Source organism: Symphalangus syndactylus, chromosome 8, assembly GCF_028878055.3.
Source record: "Symphalangus syndactylus isolate Jambi chromosome 8, NHGRI_mSymSyn1-v2.1_pri, whole genome shotgun sequence".
Classification (NCBI taxonomy): Eukaryota; Metazoa; Chordata; class Mammalia; order Primates; family Hylobatidae; genus Symphalangus; species Symphalangus syndactylus.
Window position 1 is genome coordinate 129476295 of NC_072430.2, and position 27162 is coordinate 129503456.

Here is a 27162-nt window from a genome sequence, read left to right on the forward strand (position 1 = left end):
ATGTATATCCAAAGGAAATGAGATCAGTATGCTGAAGATGTCTATTCCCATCTTTATTGCAGCACTGTTCACAGCAGCCAGGATATAGAATCAATCCAAGTGTCCATCAACAGATGAAATGGGTAAAGAAAATGTGGTATGTAAACATAATGGAATACTATACAGCCTTAAAAAGGAAGGAAATTAGGTCATTTGCAACAACATGGAGGAACCCGGAGTATATTATGCTAAGTGAAATGAGCCAGGCACAGAAAGACAAATACCACACGATCTCATTTATATGTGGGATCCAAAAAAGTTGAATTCATAGAAGTAGAGAGTGGAATGGTGGTTAACAGGGGCTAGGGAGGGGAGTGCTGGGGAGATGTTGATAAAAGGATACAAAATTTCAGCTAGATAGGAGGAATATTGCACAACATGGTCACTATAGTTAATAAAAATGTGTTATATTCTTAAAAATCTCTAAGAGAGTGGATATTAAGTGTTATAACCATAAAAATTATAAGTATGTGATATAACAAATACAGTAATTAACTCAATGAAGCTGTTACATAATGTATACATGATTCCAAACATCATACTATATACAATAAAGGTATATAATTTTTCTTTGTTAAAAAATGAATACATCAGAAAAAATAAAGTATGTTCTACTGGTATTTTTTTCAGACCTTGAATATGAACACTGTAGCCCACCTTTATCTGGCTTTATTCTTCATTGCAATTAGCATGGAATATAGGCATGATAGTGGTGTTGCAAGGACTCATGATTTAATAACTAATTTAAAATAAATTGATCTGATTTTCAATTATTTTTATTTTGGAAAAAACTGATTTTTGCTGTCTTTTAAGTCAAGAAACAGAAACAATTCAGAAATTATGAAATAAAATCATTTACTCTCTGAATTGATAAGGTATTAAAAAATCTTGAGTAATAATCATCTGCCAGTATGCCAATCAGTAGAAAATGTAAAAGTCTCTTTTGCACATTTTTACCCTGGAGATCAATGAAACCGCTTGCATGTCATGTTACCTTACAAGAGCGGATGAAGTTTGAGGTAGGTGACTGAGACATATCTTTCTCTCTTTTTTGGCACTCTTGGAAAAATGCATTCACATGTGGGTCCTACAACAGCAAAAAAAAAGTACTTATTTCTGATGACTCTTAAACTGTTACAAACACAAACCACTGTGATGTGAGGTAAGCACTTCCGTAGGATTGGTGCCTTGAAGTGCAAATGCTTTATTAAGCAGTCAGAGGAACAAAGCTTTGATGTGGACATTTCTGGCCTAGTGAAGGCTCTGCATGAACTACAAAGCCCACTGTCTCTTCTATTTCATTCTAAGAGGTTTTGTTGTCCTGTTCAACCACATGACAATGGCTGGAGAATTACTTCCCTTGGTTGTGCTTTTTGTGTTTAGAAAAATTTTCTTCATCTATCTTCCCACTCTCCTGCTTCTTCCATAGACTTCTACCAATTTCTTCTATACCATCCTTGACACACATGACAATGCGTACTCTTTAATATCCACGGGGCATATTTTCAGGCTTAGAATGCCTGAATTAGCCCCAGATTAGAAAGTCCACAACTCATATCTTAGGATAAAACTGACTATAACACTTGAAATTTATTTCCTGAAGGTGGTGGTACCTGGAAACTTCTCTAAGTTCTGCCCTGAGGGTGGGAGCTACACAGTCAGGCAGTGAGATAAAGAACTTGTGTGAGGACAACCTCTGAATGTTTCTCTGGCTTTCTATGATTCCAGAAAGGCATCTGTAGCTTGGGTTTCCCTCATTTCCCTCAGGCCACTGTGTGTGTGTTCGTGTGTGTGTGTGCACTATTTTCTGTTTTCTAAGTGTAGCTCTTTTGATTAGAGACAACTGTTTTCCTTTTAAGTATCACTTCATTGATTTGTCTATTTGCTCTTTATTTATGGAAAGCTGACTGCATACCAGGCTCTTAGCAGGCACTGAGGGAGGACAGAGCAGAGGGCAAGGAAGGCCCAACCCCTTCCTCTGTGTACCTTCCATTAAGGTGGGGAGGCCGGCACGCCACCACTACTTCCACACGCACCTATGTAATCACATTTGATGAGTGCTTCAAACACAAAGCAGGTGCCATCTGGATGAGTGACAAGATGGCCCAGCTTTGTCTGTTGGGTCAGGGAACAGGGAAGTCTTCTTAGAGGAAGTGACAACTGAGCTAAGATCTGAAGGATGGGTAGGAACCAACCAGACCAACAAGGGGAAGGGGGGTGTCCACCCCCTGCAATATGGTTCGTAATAGCCAGCGGGACGGGGGGAAGGGGAGTGCAATTACTCCCCATATTGTGGGGAGTATCCACCCCCTGTGATATGGTTCATAATAGCCAGGGAGGGAGAGTGGGAGAGCTTTCCTTCCCCACTGAGGAGGGGCTGAGTGTCAAAGGGATCAGTGGGTCTTGTGGGAACTAGGTGGATATTGTTTGGCTGGAGGGCCTTGGGTGTTTGAAAACTGAGGTAAATACTGCCAGCGTGTGGGTGGTGAGAGTTGAGGTAGAGAAAGAGTGTGTTGTGGTGAGACAGAGACCTCAGCTATTTGGAGAAAGTAGCTGGAAGCATGAGAAAGAGAAACTGAGGAGCTGCTGAGATACACAAAAATACAGGGTTTGGTGGAGATTGAGCATTTTGTGGAACTTGACCAGGGCTGATGGCATCAGAGAAAAGATGGGTTTAAATAGTTGTGGGTGTAGGGCTAGGGATAAGAAGTCAATTGGACTCGAAGCTTCAGAGGTTGCCAAGAGAAATTTTGGTCCAATGTATATATGATGCCTGGATTATTTCATTTTTCTTATGGATCAAGTATGGCTTATAGATAAAGCAGCATGAAGCAAAAAAGGAAAAGCAGATACACGTTAAACTTAAGAAAGGAGAAATACATATTTTATGTACTTGTAATAATGTATAGTTTATATCTGTTGCCAGAAAATTCACATTGTGGTAAAATAAGCTGCCTTGCCATGGAAGGAATGAGTTTGTGGTAATTTAACAATGGTAATAATTACACATGTATAATGGTAACAATGGTAATAATTACACTTTTGCACTTCATGAAATATTTCTCATTTTGATCACATTTTGAAATATTTCTCCTTTGGATCACATTTGCTACAACTGTAGGTAGCAGAGACTCTGTTGATATTGTTTCTTGATGAGGAAATAAGGATATCAGAGGTAAAGTGACTTGCCCAGGGTGATGGAGCCAGAAATTAGGTGGGGTGGCTCTCAAATGCAGTTCTGCCAATCTCATGGCCTTCCCATTAGGTGAGCCCTGGGAAGGCATTGGGGATTGGACTTAGTTTTCAGGTAAAGATCTGAAGTCTGTCTTTATTTATTTATTATTATTTTTGAGACAGAGTTTCCCTCCTGTTGCCCAGGCTGGAGTGCAATGGCACGATCTCAGCTCAATGCAACCCTGCCTCCCGAGTTCAACCAATTCTCCTGCCTCAGCCTCCTGAGTAGCTGGGATTACAGGCGTGCATCACCACGCCTGACTAATTTTGTATTTTTAGTAGAGACGGGGTTTCTCCATGTTGGTCAGGCTGGTCTCGAACTCCCGACCTCAGGTAATCTGCCCGCCTCGGCCTCCCAAAGTGCTGAGATTACAGGCATGAGCCACCACGCCTGGCCTTTATTTTTAACATTTAACATTTTTAACACATGAGTGTGGTCAGTGGAAGCAAACCATACTCCAAGAGGAGTGTGATCCTGTTAAATATACTTCTGGTATTTTGATCTGAAGTTTTATGGTGTCTGGGCTTAAGGGATTAGGACATTCTATCTTTCTTGAGGGAGGCATCAAATTATGCCCTTAACGTTCTTCCTTTGTAGTATTCAAACACCTGCCTTTCTGACACTTCATGAAATGATTAGTCTCATCCTGTAAATATGGGAATTACCTCATGATGCTGTGAGTTAGAGAAAATGCTAGTATTTCAGGTCAACATACTCACCTGAGTATTTACTGTTGATACAACAAATGTCGATACTTTGAAAAGTGATTTGCCACCATCTACCCATTTAATGTCACTCCCACCATGCTGCAAAATAAAGTTTGTTTACCGTCACTGGGACAATTCGAGAGAAAGAAAATAAATAGATTGTTTATGTTAATGTGCTATTCTGATCCATTAATCTTATGTCACCATAGAGGTGGAAAATAAAAGATGCAAATACATTTAGCACTATTGGTAGATGAGACCAATATGATATCGGGATCATTTTTAACAGATCATTTCCAGTGGCCATAAGCTAAACAAGAGATGTGGCATAGGTACACTTGATTCATAGCTACAAGGACATATCCACTATGATCTTAATTTAAGTAGCAGAGAAAGAAGATAATCTTATGCCATTAAGCTGGTGTGCTTTTTTAAAATCTTAAATTATACATTATTCAATACCTTTCCGCTTGCAGAATCTTGAAAGCTTAAATAATTAGGAGGCAGACTTGTTGCTATTGGGATGTTGTACTCTTGAGAAGCTATCTGATCGTGTTTCATCAGAGGAAGCCAAGCATATCCAACTGTGCAAAAGAATAACAAACAAAAATTCTGAGTACAAACCTCCATGGTAAGAAGTCACAATAATGCTATTTATTATTTACGAATACTAAACTTCATGAAAAATAATTCAATAAATCAAGGCTTTGAAAATACTCTCCAAACCAATTCAAACAGAAGACATGTGACTCTGCCTCAGATTTCTTCCTGGCAGTACCTGACGTTTCCAGAGCCTCCTTCTTTTTGGCGTTAGCTTTTGCATTGATGTCACAGGTGACGTGATAAAAAGAAAACAAAATATGGTGTTTCTCATGGAGTTGTGTTGGTAGCTCAATTTTCACCTGCAAGGAAAGAAACCATAGTTGGACTGAGATTAAAATCATTTGCCCAATATCAGAGCAAGACAAAGCATAGCTTTTTAAAAACTCTTTTTTTTCTTTTTCTTTTTTTTGAGACTGCGTCTTACTCTGTCGCCTAGGCTGGAGTGCAATGGCACGATCTAGGCTCACTGCAACCTCTGCCTCCTGGGTTCAAGCAATTCTCCTGCCTTAGTCTCCCCAGTAGCTGGGATTACAGGCATGCGCTACCATGCCAAGCCAATTTTTGTATTTTTAGTAGAGACGGGCTTTCACCATGTTGGCCAGGCTGGTCTCAAACTCCTCACCTCAAGTGATCTGCCTGCCTTGGCCTCCCAAAGTGCTGGGATTACAGGCATGAGCCACCACACCAGGCCTAAAAATTCTTTAACTGAAATCTCGGTCCATGTTTAATAGTGCTGGATGCACTGATTTAATGCTCAATAAATATTGTTTCTGCTAGCAGTGATGTATTCACATGTTGATATTTTTACGTCTTTATTGTGATGGATGATGATAATTTAGAATACCTAGTGTTTCTCATTAGATAATTCATGCTACTAGGGTATGGATTAAATACATGCACATACATATGCATAAACACACACACAGATGTAACTGCAGAATACAGATAAGACACACATCAAGGAACTGTCGTTAAGGGACATGAATTGAATCAACAGTAAGTCCGTGCCTCCCAAAGTGCAGCTGGGGACCAGTTGCATAAGCATCACTTGGAAGTTCATTAGAAATGCAGAAGATTTTTTTCATTTTGGAGACAGGGTCTTGCATTTGTTGCCCAGACTAGAGTGCAGTGGTACGAACACAGCTCACTGCAGCTTTGTCCTCTGGCTAACTTTTTTTTTTTTTTTTTTGAAAAGGAGTCTTGCTCTGTCACCAGGCTACAGTGCAGTGGCATGATAGCTCACTGCAACCTCCGCCTCCTGGGTTCAAGTGATTCTCCTGCCTCAGCCTCCTGAGTAGCTGGGACTACAGGTGCACGCCACCACACCCAGATAATTTTTGTATTTTTTGTAGAGATAGGGTTTCACCATGTTGGCCAGGATGGTCTCAATCTCTTGACCTTGTGATCCGCCCACCTCGGCCTCCCAAAGTGCTGGGATTACAGGCATGAGCCGCTGCGGCTGGCCATGACCTCTGGCTAACTTTTTGATTTTTTTTTTTTTTTTGAGAAGGAGTCTTGCTCTTTCACCCAGGCTTGAGTGCAGTGGTGCGATCGCGGCTCACTGCAGGCTCCACCCCCCGGGGTTCACGCCATTCTCCTGCCTCAGCCTCCCGCGTAGCTGGGACTACAGGCGCCCGGTACCTCACCCGGCTAATTTTTTGTATTTTTAGTAGAGACGGGGTTTCACCGTGTTAGCCAGGATGGTCTCGATCTCCTGACCTTGTGATTCGCCCGCCTCGGCCTCCCAAAGTGCTGGGATTACAGGTGTGAGCCACCACGCCCGGCCTAACTTTTTGATTTTTTTTGTTGTTCTTGTTGTAGAGACAGATGTCTTACTTCGTTGCCCAGGCTGGAGTCTTAGACATTAACCTAGACACACTCAGTTGGAATCTGCCCTTTCACAGGATCCCCACACAATTCATACGCATATTGTTGAGTAATATGGTATAGTAAATGATGCAGCTTCGGCATGGAATTGATCTCTTTTTTTAAAACTAACAAACATATCTGTGTTACTGTGAGAACTAATGAGACATTTTGGGAACTGGCCATGCTGTAGCTATAGAAATAATGCTTCTGAATGAAAATAAAATAAAAATGGATCTAGGTAAACAGTATACTGAATGAGGGGCATACTCCCTATTTCTGGAAAGAATTGTTTTCAACTGTCTACATTTTATCGTGCTTTTGAGTTTTCAAAGCCTTGCCACGCATGTCATCGTTTCATTTTCCCCAGTAGCCTTGTGAAGTAGCATGGCACGGTGTTAGGAACCAGGGCTGCACATGTTAGGGGGCTCTGAGTTACTGCAAAGGTGGTGTGGGCAGTGAGCGGATCTTCCAGGACAAGAACCCACATCTTGAGATGATCACTTTGCATTGAACTCTGGTAAGCTGCAGGCAGCTTAGTCTCAGCAACCGAGTAGTTCCCAGAACTGTCCATATTCTCATGTGAAAAAGCTCATGGCTTTCATGAGGCTTCCAGGAAACACATGAGAATGAGAAAGATTAAAACAGTTAACAACAGTAAGAATATTAATTTTTTAAAAAAATCATATATCTACAGAAAACACATCTTCCAGATGGGCTTTGTCAACCAGTTGACCCTCTGGCCAACCAGTAGCAGTAAATATTCTGTAATGTGGTCATGGTTTTCGCTTAACTGTTTTTCACTTTCTGTCCTGAATTTGTGGGGGAAAAATTAAAGAGCACTAAATGCATATGAAAGAGTGAAATAATGTCAGGCAGGTAGTTTCACTGAAATTCCTTTAATTGGTTTTTAGATAATTAATGTGCACAGTGTGGGAGACAGAAAGACAGTACCCACTAGATGTCCTGAATGTTCTTCTAATCCTGCCAATATGCTACCTTACATGGTAAGTAGGACTTAGCAGATGTGATTAAGTTAAGGGCCGTGAGATGGGGAGATTATCCTGGATTTTCCAAATGAGCACAGTGTCATCACAAAAGTCCTTATAAGAGGAAGGCAGAGTCATAAGAGAAGTGATACAGAAGCCGAGGTCAGAGTGATGGGATCGTTGGGAAGGCTCAAAAGCCAAGAAATGTGGGCAGCCTCTAGAAGCCAGAAAAGGAGAGGAACTGGAATCTTCCCTAGAACCTCCTGAAGGCTCGTCGCCCTGCTGCAAGCTCGATTTTAGCCCTGTGAGCCATTTCAGACTTCGTACCACCAAAACAGCAAGATAACAATTGCATGCTGTTATAAGCTGCTAAATGGTGATAATGTGTGAAAGCAGCTGTAGAAAATGTCTACAAAAGGTGGGATATTGTGAATCTCAGGCATCCCATCAGCAGGCTGCACTAGTCAGACCTTCACTTTATGGTTAGAAATTAAATTTTTTCACTGAAACTTGTTTGTCTAAAGTTGTTTGTAATGTAAGCTAACATGTATATAGTAATTGACCATGAGCCCAGTGACTTTCTATGTGTTAGAGCAGGATGGTGAAGCTTCAGGCTGTGGAGTCACATGGTCTGGTTTGATTTCTCTCACTTATTATGTGCCCTTGGTAAAGTAACTTGACTTCTCTGAGCCACAGTTTTCTCATCCATCAAATAGGGAGGTAATAATAGTGCCAACTTCTTGGAATTACTGTGGGGATTAAGGGAGATGATGTGTGCATGGAATTTAGCTTGAGGCTTGGCACACGGCAGGAGTCTTGGAAGTCGGCCAGGGCAAGGCTTGTTCCCTGTCATGTTTAGAGATGACGGGGTCCAAGCTCACTGAAGTTCAGGCATGTTATAAGCCACGGAACTGGCTCAGGCTCTAGTTCTCTGCTCTCTTCCTTATGACATGAAATGCTGCCATTCATTGGTAAAGCTATTTAACACAATCTCTTCACTAGTCAGTGAAATAAAAGAAAAAAATTATTCACTGAAAAAGAAAAGAAGGAAAGATATATCCCAGCACTAAAAGCATCTTTTTTAAAACTTTAATTTTAATTTTTTTAGTTGAGATGGAGTCTTGCTCTGTTGCCAGGATGGAGTGCAGTGAGTGGCATGATCTCAGCTCACCACAGCCTCCGACTCCCTGGTTCAAGCGAGTCTCCTGCCTCAGCCTCCCGAGTAGCTGGGATTACAGGCATGTGCCACCACGCCCAGCTAATTTTTGTATTTTTAGTAGAGACAGGGTTTCACCATGTTGGCCAGGATGGTCTCAATCTCCTGACCTTGTGATCCGCCCGCCTCGGCCTCCCAAAGTGCTGGGATTACAGGCGTGAGCCACTGTACCCGGCCAGCATTCCATTTTTTTTAAAAGGTCACTCCTGTCCTGAAATACATGAATTTGCAACGTACTCCTGAAACAACTGCCAATTAATATAGTTTAGAAATATTGGTAAGGACATACCTGCCAAGGCATGTCCTTAATCTGATGAGGTCTAGAGAGAGTGTTTTTCACTGCACGGTTATCTGACCATTCACCCACCTTTCTTAGGAGCCGCTGGGGGCAGTGGAGGGCTGGCTCTTACCTCATCTGAGAAATCCGGATTCTGAGAGTGGTGCAGAACTGCTGTGTAGGCAGCTGAGGTGAAGAGGGGCCCTCCAGGTTTTCCATAAATACACTGTTTAAAAAGTTATGAGTTGAACAATTATGAGTGTCTGAAATTATCCCTGGGTGAAAAAAAGGCTATAACTCTTCAGTACCAACCCTGGGACAATGGCAAACTTTGTGATAACTTGCCAGGCTAAGCTGGCATCTAATTAACCTTGAACTTCTTTGGCCTACTACCCTGCATTTATTATACAATGAAAGTTGCTGAAGATTTTTTTTTTTTTTTTTTTTTTTTTTTTTTTTGAGACAGAGTCCCGCTCTGTCACCCAGGCTGGAGTGCAGTGGCGCAATCTCGGCTCACTGCAAGCTCTGCCTCCCAGGTTCACGCCATTCTCCGTGGTCTCGATCTCCTGACCTCATGATCCACCCGCCTCGGCCTCCCAAAGTGCTGGGATTACAAGCATGAGCCACCGCTCCTGGCTGCTGAAGATAATTTGATGGCTTTCATTCATCATATAGATAAGACACTAGGGCCAAATACCTGTGAGACAGGAATAATACAGGGTGGCCACAGGAGAACAGACAATTCTAGGCAGAGGTTTCACATGCCTAGCAAAAAGGATACTGTTGAACTAGCTGCATAAGTCGGTGGCCAATAAGACCCTAAAAAATAAGATGTGGGCCAAGCTGGCTAAGACCAACTGTACCCAGCATGGTGCTGGATTTGACCTAGGTTTCTTCTAGGACCTCATTATATGCTCATTGACATACTAAATCACACTCCCACCAGTACCTGGGCAGTTCTGAGAATACCCATATTTGCTACGAATATAGGTGGCCCCACAGTTCTGATAAACCTTCACCTTTCTTTAGAAATCTTCATGAATGTAAAGAAACCCATAAAGATAGAAGCCCTAAAACTTTTTGCAGACGACTGTCTCTCTTGAGTACACCCACACTCTTCTTTCCTGACTGCGTTCTTTTTGCTTTGCAGTAAATCTCTGTACTTTCACTATTTTCTGAGTCATCCTTGAAATCCTTCTCATGACAGTGTCAAGAGCCTATTCACCAGCTGGGGTTGGGGTCCTAAATACACTGCTGAAGAAGTTATGAATTGAATAATTATGAGGGTCTGAAATTATCCCTGAGTGGAAAAAAAAAGGCCATAACTCTTCAGTTACCAACTCCAGGAAAATAACAATGACTCAGACAATGGCCTGGGACAATGGTCAGTGTTTGGGGACCTCCCCTAGCCTATGGATATCACCTGGACCAATCTGACTCTTGATTTACATGGAATAAGGGCTAACTTGTTTAAGACTGATTCCTGTAGAATGGCTTCCTGAACAGGCCCTGATATGGTCAGGCTTTGTGTCCCCACCCAAATCTCATCTTGAATTATAATCCCCACATGCTGAGGAAAGGAAGTGACTGGATCCTGGGGCCGTTTCCCCCATGCTGTTCTCATGACAGTGAATGAATTCTCAAGTGATCTGATGGTTTTATAAGTGGCAGTTTTTCCTGCACTCACACATGCTCTCTCTCTCTCTCTCACCTGCCACCATGTAAGACATGCCTCTTCCCCTTCCACCATGACTGTAAGTTTGCTGAGGCCTCCTCAGCCATGCAGAAACTGTGAGTCAATTAAATCTCTTTTATTTATAAATTACCCAGTCTCAGGTAGTATCTTTATCGCAGTGTGAGAATGGAGTAATACAGGCCCCATGGAACCAGCTCTGGTCTAGAGTTAAGGTCTTGTGCAACCACGAGGCTTGGCTGGACCCCAGCTCCTGATATGCCAGCTTCCAGGATAGGGCTGGTTACCGTCTCCAGCACAGTATGCTACTATTCTGTCCAGCCCCGAATCAGGCCAGGGCTGTGATACGGCACTTCCTTATAACTTATAAGGCCCCTTTGTCCAAAGCTCAGGACCCCTCTTCTGGAATCTGACAGTTAGCTTTGCTGTATCTCTGTGTGGTATTTTAGAATGCAGTGAAGCAAGGGACCCACATGTGATTGCTCTTCTTGTCTAGAATTTTCCTTACAGAAACACTGCTCTACAGGCCAAATGTGCTTGCTATCTGATCATTGCCTCTATTTGCTTGACAATTATATTTCACTTGAATTTTTCTCTCCTGATGCTAACACTATTTTGGAGTTTGGTGCCAGTGGATGCTGACGGTGGCTCAAGACTTTTTTTTTTTTTTTTTTAAAGACTCTTTTATATTTACCTGAATTAATTGCCTGATTAATTCAATCACTCAAATTGATTATTGTTCTTCTGAATAATGCTACAAATTAGAGGACTCAATTTGTACCAGGTAGAGTGCTTTAAGAGACTACCACAGAGAATGGTGGGGGTTAGTTGGAAATTAGTTTTATCCTCTACTACCTCATTCCTTTGATTTGCCGAAGCCGGTAAGATCGGCAGCAGGCCCACTACAAATAATTTCTCCCTCAATTTTTATGGGTTACTTTATGTTGTTTGAAATCCCTAAAATAAAAACTGCATACTATAGATCAAATATGAACTCTAAAAAATGCCATCCAGTTGCAGCTTTGTAGAGTGAAACAGCACAGTTCCTACAAACCTCATAGTTTTATGGATCTTACTAAATCACGTGATCAGCAACTGGGACTGACTTCCCAGAGCCATTTTTCCAGTTCCTCAGGCACTTGGCCACGTGCACCTTTCCTAACTGTGAGCATCCCACGGGTCCCCTGCATTAGCTATTGGGCCAGTATGCAGCAGTGCTTCTGCGCAGACCACACGAGGGCCGGCTGGGGTGTTCTGTTTTAAATCAAGCATGCTGAACCAAGAGGCAGGCTAATCTTTGAAAAAGGCAACGTCTTCCACAGGGGAGTCTTGGCATTTATTTCACATGAGAATGGTTTCCCATTTTCCCAAGTCATGAAAAGCTAAAAGAGCTATGAGACGAGTTTCTAATAGATCTAGTTAATGAGGACTGTTAAATCAGGTACGTTTCAGATCTAAAACAAATGTATTAAATTACTGCTCTTTCAACCACACTCACATAAAAAGCCCTGCGGTGGTGGAAAGAATCCCTGCACCTGCCTTCCCACTTTATGCTGGGTCCCTTTGCTGACTTGGCTCACCTTCAGGGGCTTGGCACTTTCTTCATCCGAATTTTTGAATTCAATGCACACGGTTATATTCCGTGCCTGAAATTACGGAGAGAAAAAATGGAAATTGTAATTTCCTATCAAATAACATAAAAAACCCAAGTGCCTAAAATAAGTAGCTTCTAATTAAATCCGAAAAATGTAAAATACCCAACATTTTCTTTTGACATTATCCATAATGTTCTGAAATAACAGAAGGATCTGGACAGTGTACTTAAAAGGGAAGTAAAAGCTCATACTGAAAAGGGGCAGGCGTGCTATTTTTAGAATATCTTAAGAAACTAAAAAAAAAAAGGTCTAGAACAAAATTATTTAAGACTGATTTAGAAAAGATTATTAATATGCTACAAAACTGCATCCTTAAACACTTCTAAGGTAAAACTCATCACTGCCTCTTACTAAACATTTTCTCCGAACAGTTTTCTATGACAGAGTGTTGCCCTATAGTAATTTGTAATTGCATATTCAGGAACTATCTTATATGGTCTAAATATGGTGAAAAGAAAAGATGATATCTCAGAAACTTATATCATACCTTGTTGAAGCATTTCTGGCTATCATACTTGAGGTGTTTGGGGTAAATATAAATTTGATTTTTATATACTCTATAAGGCCGACAATACTTCGTTGAGTCGTAAACAAATTCTTCCACCTCCACTGTGGGTTCTGTTTGAGCCATCATGTTGAAAGGCTTGACAGGGATAAAGGACGATGTTACACAATCTTAAAAAATCAGAAAATAAGAGTTTGTCATTTAATATGGTTCTTTTAAAGTGAACAATAGTTAACATGTTTTAAAATTAACCCACTCAAGATAGAAACTCCTGGCTTGTACACCAATGGATATTAGCTTACACTAGCATGAAAAATTTGTAGGAGGTGGGCATGGCAGATTAACAAGCTACATATTTAATATTAAAACTGATGTCTCAGAAAAAAACAGTAAATCTTTTAGATGGATTTATAACTATTTTCTTTTTGTATTAAGCTTCCCATAAAAATAAATTTTAACTAATGAACCTCTGAACATAGTAGCTGGATATTATAAGAAATAATCCAGCAATCTTTGCTATAACACCGTAAAAATAATACATATTCCGATACATGACTGAACAAAGCTTTGTCCAATAGATCTATTACTGATAGTACCAGATAGATTAATAGCAATATCTCTCTACAGAATGGATTTCATAGCATGGCCTGAAGCCCCTCTCTTCATCAGTAGATACGGTTTATTTATTTTTCTCTTCAGTTTCTACCACCTTTTAAAACCTACCCTTGGAGAAACAGCTTAAGAAATAATGATTAGGAATTTATAAGTCAAAACTTCTGTCACCAAACTGTTTGAAGGCTGAAGTTGTGGTACTGAAAGACCAAGGCCTTCTACCTCCCTTTACCCCACCTGGAATCTGACTGTGTTCTAAAAAGCAAAATGATTAGCTACAAATGCTTGAGAATCAGATTACTGTTTTCTTATTTCAAAAACCAATTATGATATTTTTATTATGTGTTCAAATTTCTCTAAGATTCTACCATTCTTCCAAAGAGAATATTGAGTGCCTCATTTATTGTGTTTCATTTCCATAGGTAATAAAAGCAATGGTCCCCAAATCAGGTAGAGGAAATGGCTTAGTTTATCCTCTGCTTTTTCACACCAATCAATATAAAAATGATTTCAAGCCATGGCTTAAGTTCGAATGCTCATTACATTTCATATTAAAATGATTTGTAGAAAGTTACAAGGATGGAAAACTTAATACTGCAATGGTAATCCAAATATCCCATGGCAATAGTCCTTTCCCTGTTTAGAGTTCATTATAGGAGGCCTTTATTCATTTTTTTTTGCATTGCAGAAAAAGTCACTAAAATGTAGAATCAGAAATAACCAAACAAACCAATTTTACCACTTAAAAATTAAATTCTGAAACTCTTTTATAAAGTTAATAAAAGCTCCTTCTAAAATTGAGTTTTTCTACTGACAATACTTTTGACCATATTCTGAAAAAATATATGTTCTCTGTATAATAACAGTCTGACAACATTTCAGTTATAATCATTGCATGGCCGCTTGAACGGCTACACACAGTGTTCAGAGTAACCCTCTGGCAGCACAGTATGGCAGAACTAGCCTCTATTTTGAGTGAGAGGAACTCACTCAATGGGAGAATATATTGTCCCATTATGGATTATTGGTTTGTTAATCTATCCAAATCTGACTTTCCTCCTTTGAAACCCTCCAGGGTTTTGAGGATTAAATGACATAATTTAATACCTTGTTAGGTGCATGGTGCATACCAGGTAAGTAAGTGTTAGGTTACCCTGAATATAGTTCTTGCCCTAAAAAACTCATCATCCGTCTTAGTGAAGCAAAAAGAAGCTCCACATTTCTGTAGCATCATGAATTCCATATATTTCAACTTCTGGGGAAAAAAAAAAAACCAAAACCTTGTAACCAACCAACTAGCCAACCAACCAACCAGCCAACCAAAAAAACCCACTAAATATTCAATATTCAAAACTCTGCAACCAAACCATGACATCATCATCATACTTGGATGCTCCAAGGGAACGTTGTCAACAGCAATATCCAGGCTTCCAGGAATGGTCTGCATTTTGCTTATTCTGTCGGCCCTGTAAGAGTGCATGAGCAAAGACACACACACACACACACACACACACACACACACACACACACACAGAGTATTATTCCAATTTTCAAGGAAAAAGCAGTCATCTATAATTCTGAGCTTTGTTAAGGGTAAACAGCAGACTCCCAAATAATCTTGTGAAAGATTTTATTTAGCTAGTTTAATTTTGCAAACTAAAATACATGTGATATTGCAAATAAAAATACAAATCAGGGAGGGGTCAAGTGACAGATTTTCTGAAAAAGATTTTAAATTTATTTTCTTCTACTTCAGATAACACAAAAATGATCAAAAAAGTACAAGAGTAAATTACAGAGTTTTTATTAACAAAAGCTAATAGTATTTAAACTGGCTTAAGTAACACATTCTCATAATGAATTTTAAAAAGTTTTGAGAGCAAGCCTGGTCTTTGCTACAATCCCTAAGTGGACGGTCCATATTCTTCCTCTTCACCAACAAACAAGGAGGACAGGGATCCTCCCCTGAGCCCTGTTTCTTCTGCTCTCTCCCCACTCCTACAGTGTATGCGGACACCCCTTCCCCACCTGTCTCCCACTCACAGGCACTCCCTGGCTCAAGTCCTTGCATTTCCCTCCCACTCTCTCTCTGTTTCCCTCTATTAAAACCTCTCGCCAATCTTCCTTTAGAGTAAAGTGGAAGCTGCTGGTAACAGTTGCAAGTGTTATCCTTCTTAGGAAATCTACTTTGAAAGGTGGAATAATTACAGTGATGGGTCAGAGTCAGCTCTTCTCAGCTTGTGAGAGCTGAATGTTCAATTTTTAGGAATTTTGCTTGACAGCTAAACACAGCCGTTAATAGAAATTAAGTTATATAAACTTATCATTAAAGAAATTATATTAAACACAAAGGTAGTAAGTATTCAAAATTCACCACTTTCTGATTATTTTACTACATGGTAAGATGATCTGTACATCTCTAAGTTTATGGTGGAAACGCTGTATTAGGGTGCACATCTCTTCCTAACCCTACGTTCAGCGAAGCCCATTGATAGGCTGGAATCAGCAGTGGTAGGAGAGTTTACACCCATAGACACCGGCCATCGGCACAAGTCCGTTGTTTCCTTAAAGAGCTGCTTGTGAAACATTTGTCAGCACACCACTGAGAATAAAGGCCATAAAGTGTGAGGCTGACATGAATAATTTAATGTCAGCATTGCATTGTGTATTCTAGGGTGCTCCCTTAAATTACACAGCAGTAATTTTCCTTGCTATTCACTGATAACATGGGTTTTCTACGAGTTTTTTTTTATGTTTGTAACAGATCGCCCCAGAACCTTCTGCCTATTCTCTTCTGCTCAGCATTACAGGCTTTCATGCTTCAGTATACTGGCAAAAAGTTTAAGAGGAAAGGCTGGGCCTTAGGAAGCCTGTAGTATGGGTTTTGGCCAGGATGTTTGATTACTTTAAAGGGGAGTCTCTGAAGTGGATCCTCTGACCCCAGCTGATCTCTCTCAGCCCATGCCATGTGTGGAAGAGATAAGCTCTTCTCACTCAGATGTGCTCAAATTGTGGACTCAGGAGTACAATTACTATAACAGTGTTGTTATTTTAAACCATTAAGTTTTGAGGTGGTTTGTTACACAGCAATAAATAACTGACATAGTTTAACATTTCACAGTCCTTCCATATAATTCTAGCAATTTTTACTTTTGTGGTGCTATTTGGGCATATGTGAAGTCACCTGAAAAATATCTGCTTTCTGGAGGTTTGGGCATTCGAGAATCAGATCCTCAGGTATTTATGAAGCGATAACAAATCAACATGGCTGATTTACGTTAATTTCAAGAGTATTAAAAAAACATACCTTCTATAATCTGATACTAGTTTAACTAGGTCCTCAGTTGAAATCTTGCTACTTTCTTGTCTAAACAATGGTGAAAATCTTGAGTCTCTGTCCACATTTCCCTGGTTGTCCTTAAATACTGATCTAAAAGAAAATATTTATTCAGGTTGGTATTTGGATATTGTTTATAAAGTGTTTTTAATGTTACTATATTAATTAAACTTCTCATTTATAATCAGAGAAACTCTAAGAACTTATAAAAAGACAGAAAACTTCTTATACAAATGCTTCATTTATACACTTAATTTTTATTATCTTTAATTTCTTATTTTTAACTGTGTATCCGAAGTGATAACATTCCATATTACAACTATATTTTTTATGATGTCTCACATTTAATAACTGTATCAAAACCTTGGAGTATTAGGGAAGTGGAGAAGAATAGGATCACAAGTTATTCTTTTAAATTCTTTCTCCAAGACACCTTAAACCTGGGCAGGACAGAGTCACTTCAATTTGGGTGGCACTACTAGGATTTACGAGTGGTGGAACAGGGATAAAGTTTTATATGTGAGTGTGGAAGGCCATACTCTTGACACATTTTCATGGAGCTAAATGTGCCCATGTCCTAACTTTTAGGACAGAGACAAAGATAATACGGAAGGCACCTGCGTCAGACTTTTGTTTTAAAGAAAGAGAACACTATGAATCTGAGCCACTTATTTCCTTCCTTGGTCTATTTCATTGGAACCAAGGAAAGTTAGGCTTAGTTGAAACACAAAAATAGCTTTTGTCCAAATAACATAGTAATGTCAGGCGATACTTGCTTCACATACGTACCATGCTTAGATGTCAGTTTTACATGAACTTCCTCATATCTCATCATACAATGTGTGGTCAAAAAAAATTAGATCCATGTATTTTCTTCAATGTTAGAGAAATATTGAATTTTTACTTCAGTGTTAGAGAAATACTGAATTCTTACTTCTTTTAATGTAATGTTTTATCACTTTAAGTTAACTGAAGAATTCAATGCACAGGCTGAAATGGCCATTTAAATGGATATCAGATTATATAGCTTTAGTGTTAAATAGAATACTAAAAGAAAATAGGCCAAGATTTTATCAGAATGATATTTTTAGACTCCTTCAACTTGCCTCCTCATTTTTTCTCTGTTAAGTAGTGAATGAGGGAAGGTAAAAAGGCAAATAACATTGGGGAGACAGAATAAAAATATTAAACATGAACATTATTTTTATTTAAATATTATAAAGGGCGTTTGTTTCAGTGCATCACATGTTGAAACTAACATGATACAATTCCCAATATGAGAGGAAGTTAAACTGAGCTTGAACAATAGCTTTTTAATTAGTGACTTCCATTTATTGATAGATGTAAATTGTGGAACTCGATTTGCTCTTATCCACAACTGTCATGGAAATTGCTCACTTACATTGAACACTTTTCATAAAGAAGAGTACAGCACCATGGGAGAAGTTTTGCTCACAGTGCCATACAACCTGTGGTTGTTCAATAAATATATAACTGGTGGCCGGGCATGGTGGTTCACGCCTGTAATCCCAGCACTTTGGGAGGCCGAGGCGGGGGGATCACGAGGTCAGGAGATTGAGACCAGCCTGGCTAACATGGTGAAACCCTGACTTTACTAAAAATACAAAAATAGCTGGGCATAGTGGCGTGCACCTGTAATCCTAACTAGTTAGGAGGTTGAGGCAGGAGAATTGCTTGAACCTGGGGGGCGAAGGTTGCAGTAAGCCAAGACTGTGCCACTGCACTTCAGCCTGGTGACAGAACAAAACTCCATCTCAAAAATAAAGTATATATATATATATATATATATATATATCTGGCAGGACAAAAAAGAACTGATTCATTTACACAGATGGTTTTGTGATGGCTGGAACACTGTGCCTACTTCCAACTGCTACAGTTGAGCAATGATCAGTATATTGTGAGGGTCTCAGCACCATGATCTTTGGGGTGTGATTGTAGGAATCATGAAATATGGCCCAGCCATTCCAAAATCATTTGTGTAAGTTTTCGTTTTCTTGCCCAAAGGAAAAGAACCTTAGGTGTCCTCGATAGATTCATTCACAAACAGCATGAATAACCATGATGTGCAGAATGAAGCAGACATATTTTTTTTGTGTGTGTGGCCATGGAAGAAAACATATAAAAGTGGTTTTCAGATAGCTGAAGATTATTTTGAAAAATAGATTATTTAATAATTAGAACTCTAAAGAGACAGACAGAAGGAAGCACTGTGGGATGTACTTGGGTTTTTGTCCCTGGAAAGAGTCAAACAGAAGTTGGATGACCATTTGTTGAAGACATTGTCAGTAAGGGAATCTTAAATGATAATTGCACTGTGCACCTTCCATAATTGTAGAGATATGAGAATGAAATGTTTATTTTAATTTTGCTTAATTAAAAAAATTCAGTGTTGAGTGCTGGTCCATTTGGAATATCAAATGAGGTAGTCAAAGAAATCACAAAAGGGTTCCGGCAAGGATGCTGGTACATAGGATTCTGGGGCTGATATGCATGGAAAGAGATCCATTCACAACCTGACACATTTGGAAGGGTCAATTTTGTCCCGAGTCAATGAGTATAAAATACCCTGTGTAGTCATGTGTATGTGTTCTCTATTCCTCCCTCAAGGATAACCTTTTCACTGTAAAATGGCACTGCAGCTGGTGCCAAATATAAGAACACCAAATTAATTTCAGAAAAAAACGTTGTTCACAGTGATGAGCATCTGTGCGTACTGCAGTGGGTGGGATGATTAGATGTGGGTAAAAATATGGTCATAATCTATAATCTAAATTGTCAGTTCTACTCTTCTAATGACAGTTGATTTTAAGGGCCAACATGTCTTAGGGCACTCTGAAATCTACACTGTGAAACAAACTACAGTCTAGAAAGTGTAACAGGAAGGAGCAGTAGCCTCAGAATCAGCAGTATCAATTAGGTATTGAAGTATGTCAGGAAGCTGGTAAAGACATGGGCAACAACCAGCCTTCCTCCGATGCTGTGAACATTTATTTGAAGCAGTTTCCAGATTGTGAAAGAGAAATTAAAATCTTTGGTGGGATCTTTTGTACTTTTTTGTGGTTAGGGAATCCAAGTGGTCTGACATATCTTTAGAATTGTACTGCTAACTATTTTTCTCAGTTGTGAGAAATTTATGTGGAAGTAAATCACATATGTATATACACAGGTTGGTGGTGTTTCCTAACCTACAACCAGACCACTAATTGGGCATTAATATGGTCTAAGCTTGTGGTTTCATTGGCTTTCCTATCCAAGGAATGATGTCAATAGTCAGTAATACTGTCAGCCTTCCTAGAGACTTCATCTGTCTTTCTTCCAGCATATTTAACTAGACAACTTCAAAGCAGGATTGTCACTTCTCCTAACTTCTCAGGTTCTTTCAATAATGGGTAATTCTTTGACTTCTCTCCTTTATATTGTTCTTCACTGCCCCAAATTTATCAGAAAAGGGGACTTGGTGAGGTAGATATGATCTCTGTAAGTGACTTTCAGTAATAATAATATTAGAAAAAATGATTTCTAAAAATAACAATCTTTTATTGGGTACATATCTGTGCTCCTTAATCCTTATAACAGTAAATTAGATATTCTTATTTTCCTCTTTTGTAGATTAAAAAAATAGGTAAAGTCAGGTTATAAGTAACTTGCCCAAGCTCACTTGGCCAATAAAGGATAGAGCATTTTTTTTTCTTGTTTTAGAGACAGGGTCTCACTCTGTTGCCCAGGCTGGAGTGCAGTGGTGCTATCATAGTTCACTGCAACTTCCACCTTCTGAGCTCATCTCTGATGATTCTGATACTCCCATCTCAGCCTCCTGAGTAGCTAGGACTACAGGTGTATGCTACCACCCTTGGTTAATTTTTTTAAAGTTGTTTTTAGAGATTGGGTCTCACTATGTTGCCCAGGCTGGTCTAGAACCCCTGGCCTTAAGTGAACCTCCAGGAGACCTTGGCCTCCTAAAATGTTGGGATTATAGGCATGGCCCACCGTGCCTGGCCAGTTAGGATTTTGAGCTCATCTCTGTCTGGCTCTAAAATGCCTGTTTCTAAAACCTCAGAGCAATGTTGGATCCTTAAAGTGAAAAATGTGTGCATTATTGTAATTTTGTAATACTGGAATATTTCACAACAGACATCTTGCCTCTACTTGCCCCAGTAGGTTTTCTGGAGGGAACTGAGAATGCTTAACAATACCAAAAATGTTTAATCAGTGAATTATAATTAGTTAGCCTTTGTCTTATGAGAAATAAAAACAAATTCGTTATAAAGGGTTCTGGAAATCTAAATACCATCTTTTTCATGCAGAATGTCCTGGCATTAGTTGTTCCTATAGAAAGAGATAGAAAAGGGAGGATAAAGTACTATCCATGATCTATTTTACGCCAAATGCTTGTGCACTTGAGATTGCACATACTGCTCATAACACAGGTATTATCAGCTTCAATTTATCGCTGGGGACCCAGAGACATGGAGAAGAAAATTGCTCCAAGTCACATTAAGTAGTGGCCTGATCTGCAATGTTTATTAGACTCCCAGGCCTGGACTCTCCCTCCCTTGCTATGATGCTGCCTTAGGGCAAACTAATTCCTGGAGACTGCATGAATCTATCTTGGTTTACTGCTGCCCAAACTTCCACATTTCTCCTTCCTACACCTACTCATCTCCAACTTAAATAACAACCTCAAAATTATGACAAATATTGGTGATGTGTTATTGAATATACATCACTGGGAACTGTGAGACTTAAAAATGTCATGATTAACAGGTTCTCTCTTCTTTCTGGATGCTAAATTTGGATACATTGAGATAATGTTACCGAAGTTCAAATGAATACTTGATGGGCTGTATTATTTGCCACCACATCTGGCTAATTTTTGTATTTTTAGTAAAGATGGGGTTTCACCATGTTGGCCAGGCTGGTCTCGAACTCCTGACCTCAGGATCCGCCTGTCTTGGCCTCCCAAAGTGCTGGGATTACAGGCGTGAGCTACCATGCCCAGCCGGTAGCTCTAACCTTTCTTAGTTCATTCAGGGTGTACAATGATGACCTTTTAGCCTTATGAGTCTATGCCAGGCTCTTCCTTCCTTAAGAAATTCTTATTCTAATAAAGATGTAAAGAGATTGATGAGGACAATAATAATTGATAATTAAACAGTTCTGAAAAGCAATTATGGTTCTTCATGAAGAGGTTATGCGTCCAAGTGAATGATGTGTCCATCTATGTCCACAGAACTCAGATTTTCTTTCAGAGAGGCGACTGGTACTGATAAATTCGGCTAGGCTAAACAGTATCAAAATCAAAATGAGTTTAAATGATTAGTTTGACGGTTTCATTTGGACATCCATATATAGACCTGAGCTCTACGCATAGATGAAAACAAGCAGCTGCATAAGAAATCATAGTGCAGCTATCTGAATTTTAGGCACACCAGACTCTCAGGACTGACATAATGTCAAAGGTTTGTTAAGTCAAATATACATAATAAACAATTTATGACATTGATTTGATATCTACCAAGAACCCATAGCATATCTGGTCATGCACGCACGGTACATGTGTCACGGCCCTCTATTATAAACTGTATTGCTAAACTGTCTTGTGAAATGTATGTCTCAGAGAAGCTCAAGATGTTTATGAAGATGACCATATTAGCGTTTTCTAGGTGTAGACACATTAAAAATAATAGGCAACACAAAAACGTTCAAAACTGAAGCTTCCAACGCCACCATTACATGTATTTCTAGTCTGTTGGCTACAACTGTCAACATACCTTACTGCCCATGCAAAAGGCATACGGTATTTTCCCAATTTGCTGCAGAACTGTCTGTTGGATTTTAGTATCTTTTGTGCATACTAAAGAAAAAATAAATACAAATATTGTTTAGAATAGCACTTTACAAACTGTACATATAAAATAATACTAAATACTTTTTCATATTATTTTATACTGAAACTCAGCATGACTATGTCTTACTAGCCCATATTACCTTATAAAGAGCCAAATGGTGTCCTCTGTGTTCAAACTATTGTATAATATTTTTCTTTCTTTTTAGTTTGGAAATTTCAAATGTAGAAAATATGCATGTCTTGGAATATCAACTTTTTTCCTTTTTTTGACTTAAAAGATTTTAAAATCTTGAATGGAAATCATTAGCAAATTTACATTTACAGACCATTCTATATCCCCTTTTATTTGTTATGGCAGAGGGCAGGAGACTGGTTCTATAAAGTGTCATGTAGTAAAAACACTGGGTTTCATGGGCCATATGGTCTCTGTCACAAGTTTTCAACTCTGTTTCTGTAGCAGGGAAATGGCCATAGACAATCCATAAATGAATGTGACTGTGTTTCAATAAAACTTTATTTATCAAAACAGAAGGTAGGCTGTATTTGGCCTGCACACCATAGTTCGCCAAACACTGAATTATGGGACTCTCATAAATATGTTAAACTCCTTCCTAAATTGTCACACGTGCTAAGATTCAATTCTTGTAAGTTATTTCCTCAGTATATTTCTTTGGCATGGAAAATATAGACTTTTAATATTTCTTTTCTTTTTTTCGTGTTTTTTTTTTTAGACGGAGTCTCGCTCTGTCGCCCGCCTAGGCTGGAGTGCAGTGGCGCGATCCCAGCTCACTGCAAGCTCTGCCTCCTGGGTACACGCCATTCTCCTGCCTCAGCCTCCAGAGTAGCTGGGACTACAGGCGCTCGCCACCACGCCCGGCTAATTTTATTTTTATTTTTTTAGTAGAGACGGGGTTTCACCGTGTTAGCCAGGATGGTCTCGATCTCCTGACCTCGTGATCGCCCGCCTCGACCTCCCAAAGTGCTGGGATTACAGGCGTGAGCCACTGGGCCCAGCCTTAATATTCATTTTCTATTAAACAGTAGTATTTGATTATTAAAGATAATCTAATAGAAAAGAAGAAAGTAGAAACATATTACCTGTAGTTCCACCATTCAAAGCACAGCATTCTCTTTCCTCTTCCTTTTTTCACTTAAGTGATATTATAATTTGATATACAATTATTTATCTCACTTTGTTCATCATCAGCATTGCTGATGTCTCATTCACTTGCTTTTACTCAGATTATTCCTAAGGTTTCATTATTATTAATACTCTGATCCTTGGGGTGAAAGCTTTATCCACATTTGAATTTATTTCTACCATTAGATTCTCAGAGGTCAGAAATTACTGGGTCAAAAGAAAGTAAAGCAAAAAGGTATACTTAAAAAATTTCTGGTGGATATTCATTTCACCAATAAGTGAGTATTTCAAGACATACAAATTTGATAATTCAGCAAGAAAGTGTGGCTTGCTTTCTTAAAAGCAAATGAAGTTGGCTGGGCGTGGTGGCTCATGCCTGTAATCCCAGCACTTTGGGAGTCTAAGGCAGGCCGATCACTTGAAGTCAGGAGTTCGAGACCAGCCTGGCCAACATGGTGAAACCCCATCTCTACTATAAAATACAAAAAAATTAGCTGGGCGTGGTGGCATGCACCTGTAATCCCAGCTACTGGGGAGGCTGAGGCAGGAGAATCACTTGAATCCAGGAGGCGGAGGTTGCAGTGAGCTGAGATCGCGCCACTGCACTCCAGCCTGGGCGACAGGGAGAGGCTCCATTAAAAAAAAAAAAGGAAATGAAGTTATTTATAAGATTATACATTACCTTGTTGGAGTCTGGGTTCTTAATATAAGGTTCAGCACCACTTGCAATATTTCCCATCAAGACTTTTTCGATTTTGGCCACCAAAACAATTTCAGAATGTGGATTGCTTACAGAAAATACAGCCTGTGTACAAAGAAAGCAGCTAATAAGCATAGAAAAAAACCACATTGTAGACATTTACAAAATTCCACTTTTTTTTAAAAAAGGACAGTTTTAAGGGAATTTTTACTCAGGAAATTGCTCATCTTATGTGAACTATCGGTAAGAATAATGGTACAAGCATTTTCCATCTCATCACAAGTAAACAAAGTGCCACCTGCTTTGGAAATTTTAGCCATTCCTCTGGAAGTCCCTTGATGTGAGGTTCTTCTGATTGTCTTGGAGTGATGGTGTCGATGTTGCCATTTTCCAAAGCCACAGAAGCCCCCAAGAGCATCTGTCTGACAGCAGCATGGTTTAGATCCACGTGAAAATCAGCAGAAATCTTCCTGCTGTCTCTGAGGTCATAAAGTGCCACACTCACAAAAAAAGGCTCAATCTGCATGAAAAAGAAATAACAGATGTTTTTGACATAAAATCATTATCCATGAGACAGCCTCATTAGTACATCATTTAACAAAGCAGTAGATAAAATACATGCAGCAGGCAAGCTTCCCTTGACTCAGTGACCCGGAATCCTGTCCTCCAGCAAGTGCCTTAGATCCCAGTACTGTATCTCACTGGTTCTTTAGTTTCCTTGCCAAGAACTCTCTCCTTTATGTTGCATTTACATGCATGGTTGGGCCTTACAGATCCTTCTAGTTATTTCCCTTACAGTTTTAGAAAATACATGCCACGTCAGTCTCCAAGGCCCTTGAAAATCTGTAATGAAATCCTAGAAGTTTCGAGACTGCACTGTGGTTGGACTTCACTAGGCCAACCACGTCTCTGTTTTTTTATCACAGCTTAATAGAATCATAATAATAGCTAACAGTTATTGAGCATTTATTACATGTTTGTCACTGTTCTAAGGCACTCCTAATACATTAGTGTCACAGATACATATTAAAACACGAAACACTGTGGCAAGTAGGTAGATGAGCATCAGGTTGTGAGGGAGTCTGTTGGCAGAGAGGGCAGGAAGTTTCCTAAGAGGAGTTGATATCTTAGTTGAATTTTTAAAACAGATATTAACTATTTTTTCTCTTATCTTGAAATAATTTTGAATAGAGAGAAAGGTTGTGTATAAGGTGCATAAAACCACCTCAATTATCCCCCTTGCCTGGATTCAACTGTTAACCTCCTGTTTCTCTCTCTCTCTCTCTCTCACACACACACACACACACACACACACAAACACACACACACACACACACACACTCTCTCTCTCTCACAGTCACCTATTATAACCAGTCTGAATGCTTTGAGAGCAAGTTTCCAGTATTATTCCTCTCCTAAATACTCCAGTGAGTGTTTCCCCCAAATGAGGACACTCACCTGTCTAATCACCGTGCAGCCATCCAAGTCAGGAAAGTAATATTGGCCTAAACTGTGCAACTCACATGCCGCTTTCGATTCTGCCAGTTGACTCAACAATGTCTCTGTTTTTCTTTCTGGTCCAGAATCCCATCTAGGACTACTCATTATATTTTTCTGCTATTTCCCTTCAATTTAATTCAGTCGAAACTGTTTCTCAGTCTTTTTCTCTCTTTCAGGTTTTTGGCCTTTTAAAGACTACAGGACGTACATTCTGACATAAATTCAATCTGGGTCTGTTGTATGTGTCCTCATGACAGGATTCAGGTCATGCTTTTACGGCAGTAAAATCTCAGACTGATGCTTGATTTTCATACTTCATTGTATCAAGAGCACACAGTGCCAACTCCTTCAGCAACTGTGATGTTAACCTTATCTGCTGGTTTTCTCCATTATAAAGGTCACCATTTTCCCTTTGGCAATTGATTTGTATTTGTGGAAATATGTTCTGAGATTACCCCCATGTCTTGCTCCTCATGAAACACATCCCACCCTAGTTTTCATCTCCATTGATAACTTCCATCGCAGTCAACTACCACCATGATGGCGACCAATGGTGATTTTTCAGTTCCATCATTCTTTCTACACGTATTAGCTAGTATTCCATCATATGGATGAGCTTTCCCTTCTCTCTTATTTAGATATTAATTAATTAATTTATTAATACAAGTATAGACTCATGGATTACTGTTTACTCAATGAGTTTTGCTCTTACGATAATTAGTGTTAGTATGATGCTGAAATTGTCCCAGATTTGGCTAGAGGCACTCTTTCAAGGTAACTTCTGGGTATTTTTTTGGCAAGTCTCCATCATTTTTTGAGTACTTCTTTATCAAATAGGATGTTCCAGGCTTATCCTATACTTCTCATGCTCCAGATATTTCTCCAAGGAGCCCTGGTTCCTTATAGTGAGGGTGACATTTACAAACCATGATCTGGGTGCTTGTTATGCTCACTGTCACTGGGATATCATTGCTTCTGTGCCCTCCCATCATACGGAGGTAAGAAATACACACACACACACACACACACACACACAGTTTATCTCTATTTGTGTATGAATACTTATTAAAAACCAATTAGTTCATGTTTATGCCTCTGCTTCCAATACAAACACTCAAGGGTTCATTCTAGCCTTTCCATTTTTAATATTGGTAAGTAGGTCCTCCAACAGTGAGAACGTGGGATCTCATTACCATGAATCTGTTTACTTACTTG

The 27162-nt window shown here is 39.4% G+C and overlaps 1 protein-coding gene across 14 annotated transcripts in view; it reads right to left on the reverse strand.

Moving 5' to 3' along the window:
• DOCK10 (dedicator of cytokinesis 10) overlaps nt 1–27162 on the reverse strand; it is a 277997-nt gene that overhangs the window by 75412 nt on the left and 175423 nt on the right. For all 14 annotated transcript variants that reach the window (XM_055290801.2, XM_063645746.1, XM_063645741.1 and 11 more), the window contains exons 12-23: nt 24746–24967; nt 24430–24552; nt 22530–22612; nt 16705–16827; nt 14784–14863; nt 12768–12955; nt 12206–12271; nt 9066–9158; nt 4760–4883; nt 4444–4565; nt 3994–4080; nt 1034–1126 (exon numbers count right to left, since the gene is read on the reverse strand). In XM_055290801.2, the coding sequence (XP_055146776.1) occupies nt 1034–1126; nt 3994–4080; nt 4444–4565; nt 4760–4883; nt 9066–9158; nt 12206–12271; nt 12768–12955; nt 14784–14863; nt 16705–16827; nt 22530–22612; nt 24430–24552; nt 24746–24967 (1404 nt within the window). The remainder of the gene's footprint in view (nt 1–1033; nt 1127–3993; nt 4081–4443; nt 4566–4759; nt 4884–9065; nt 9159–12205; nt 12272–12767; nt 12956–14783; nt 14864–16704; nt 16828–22529; nt 22613–24429; nt 24553–24745; nt 24968–27162) is intronic.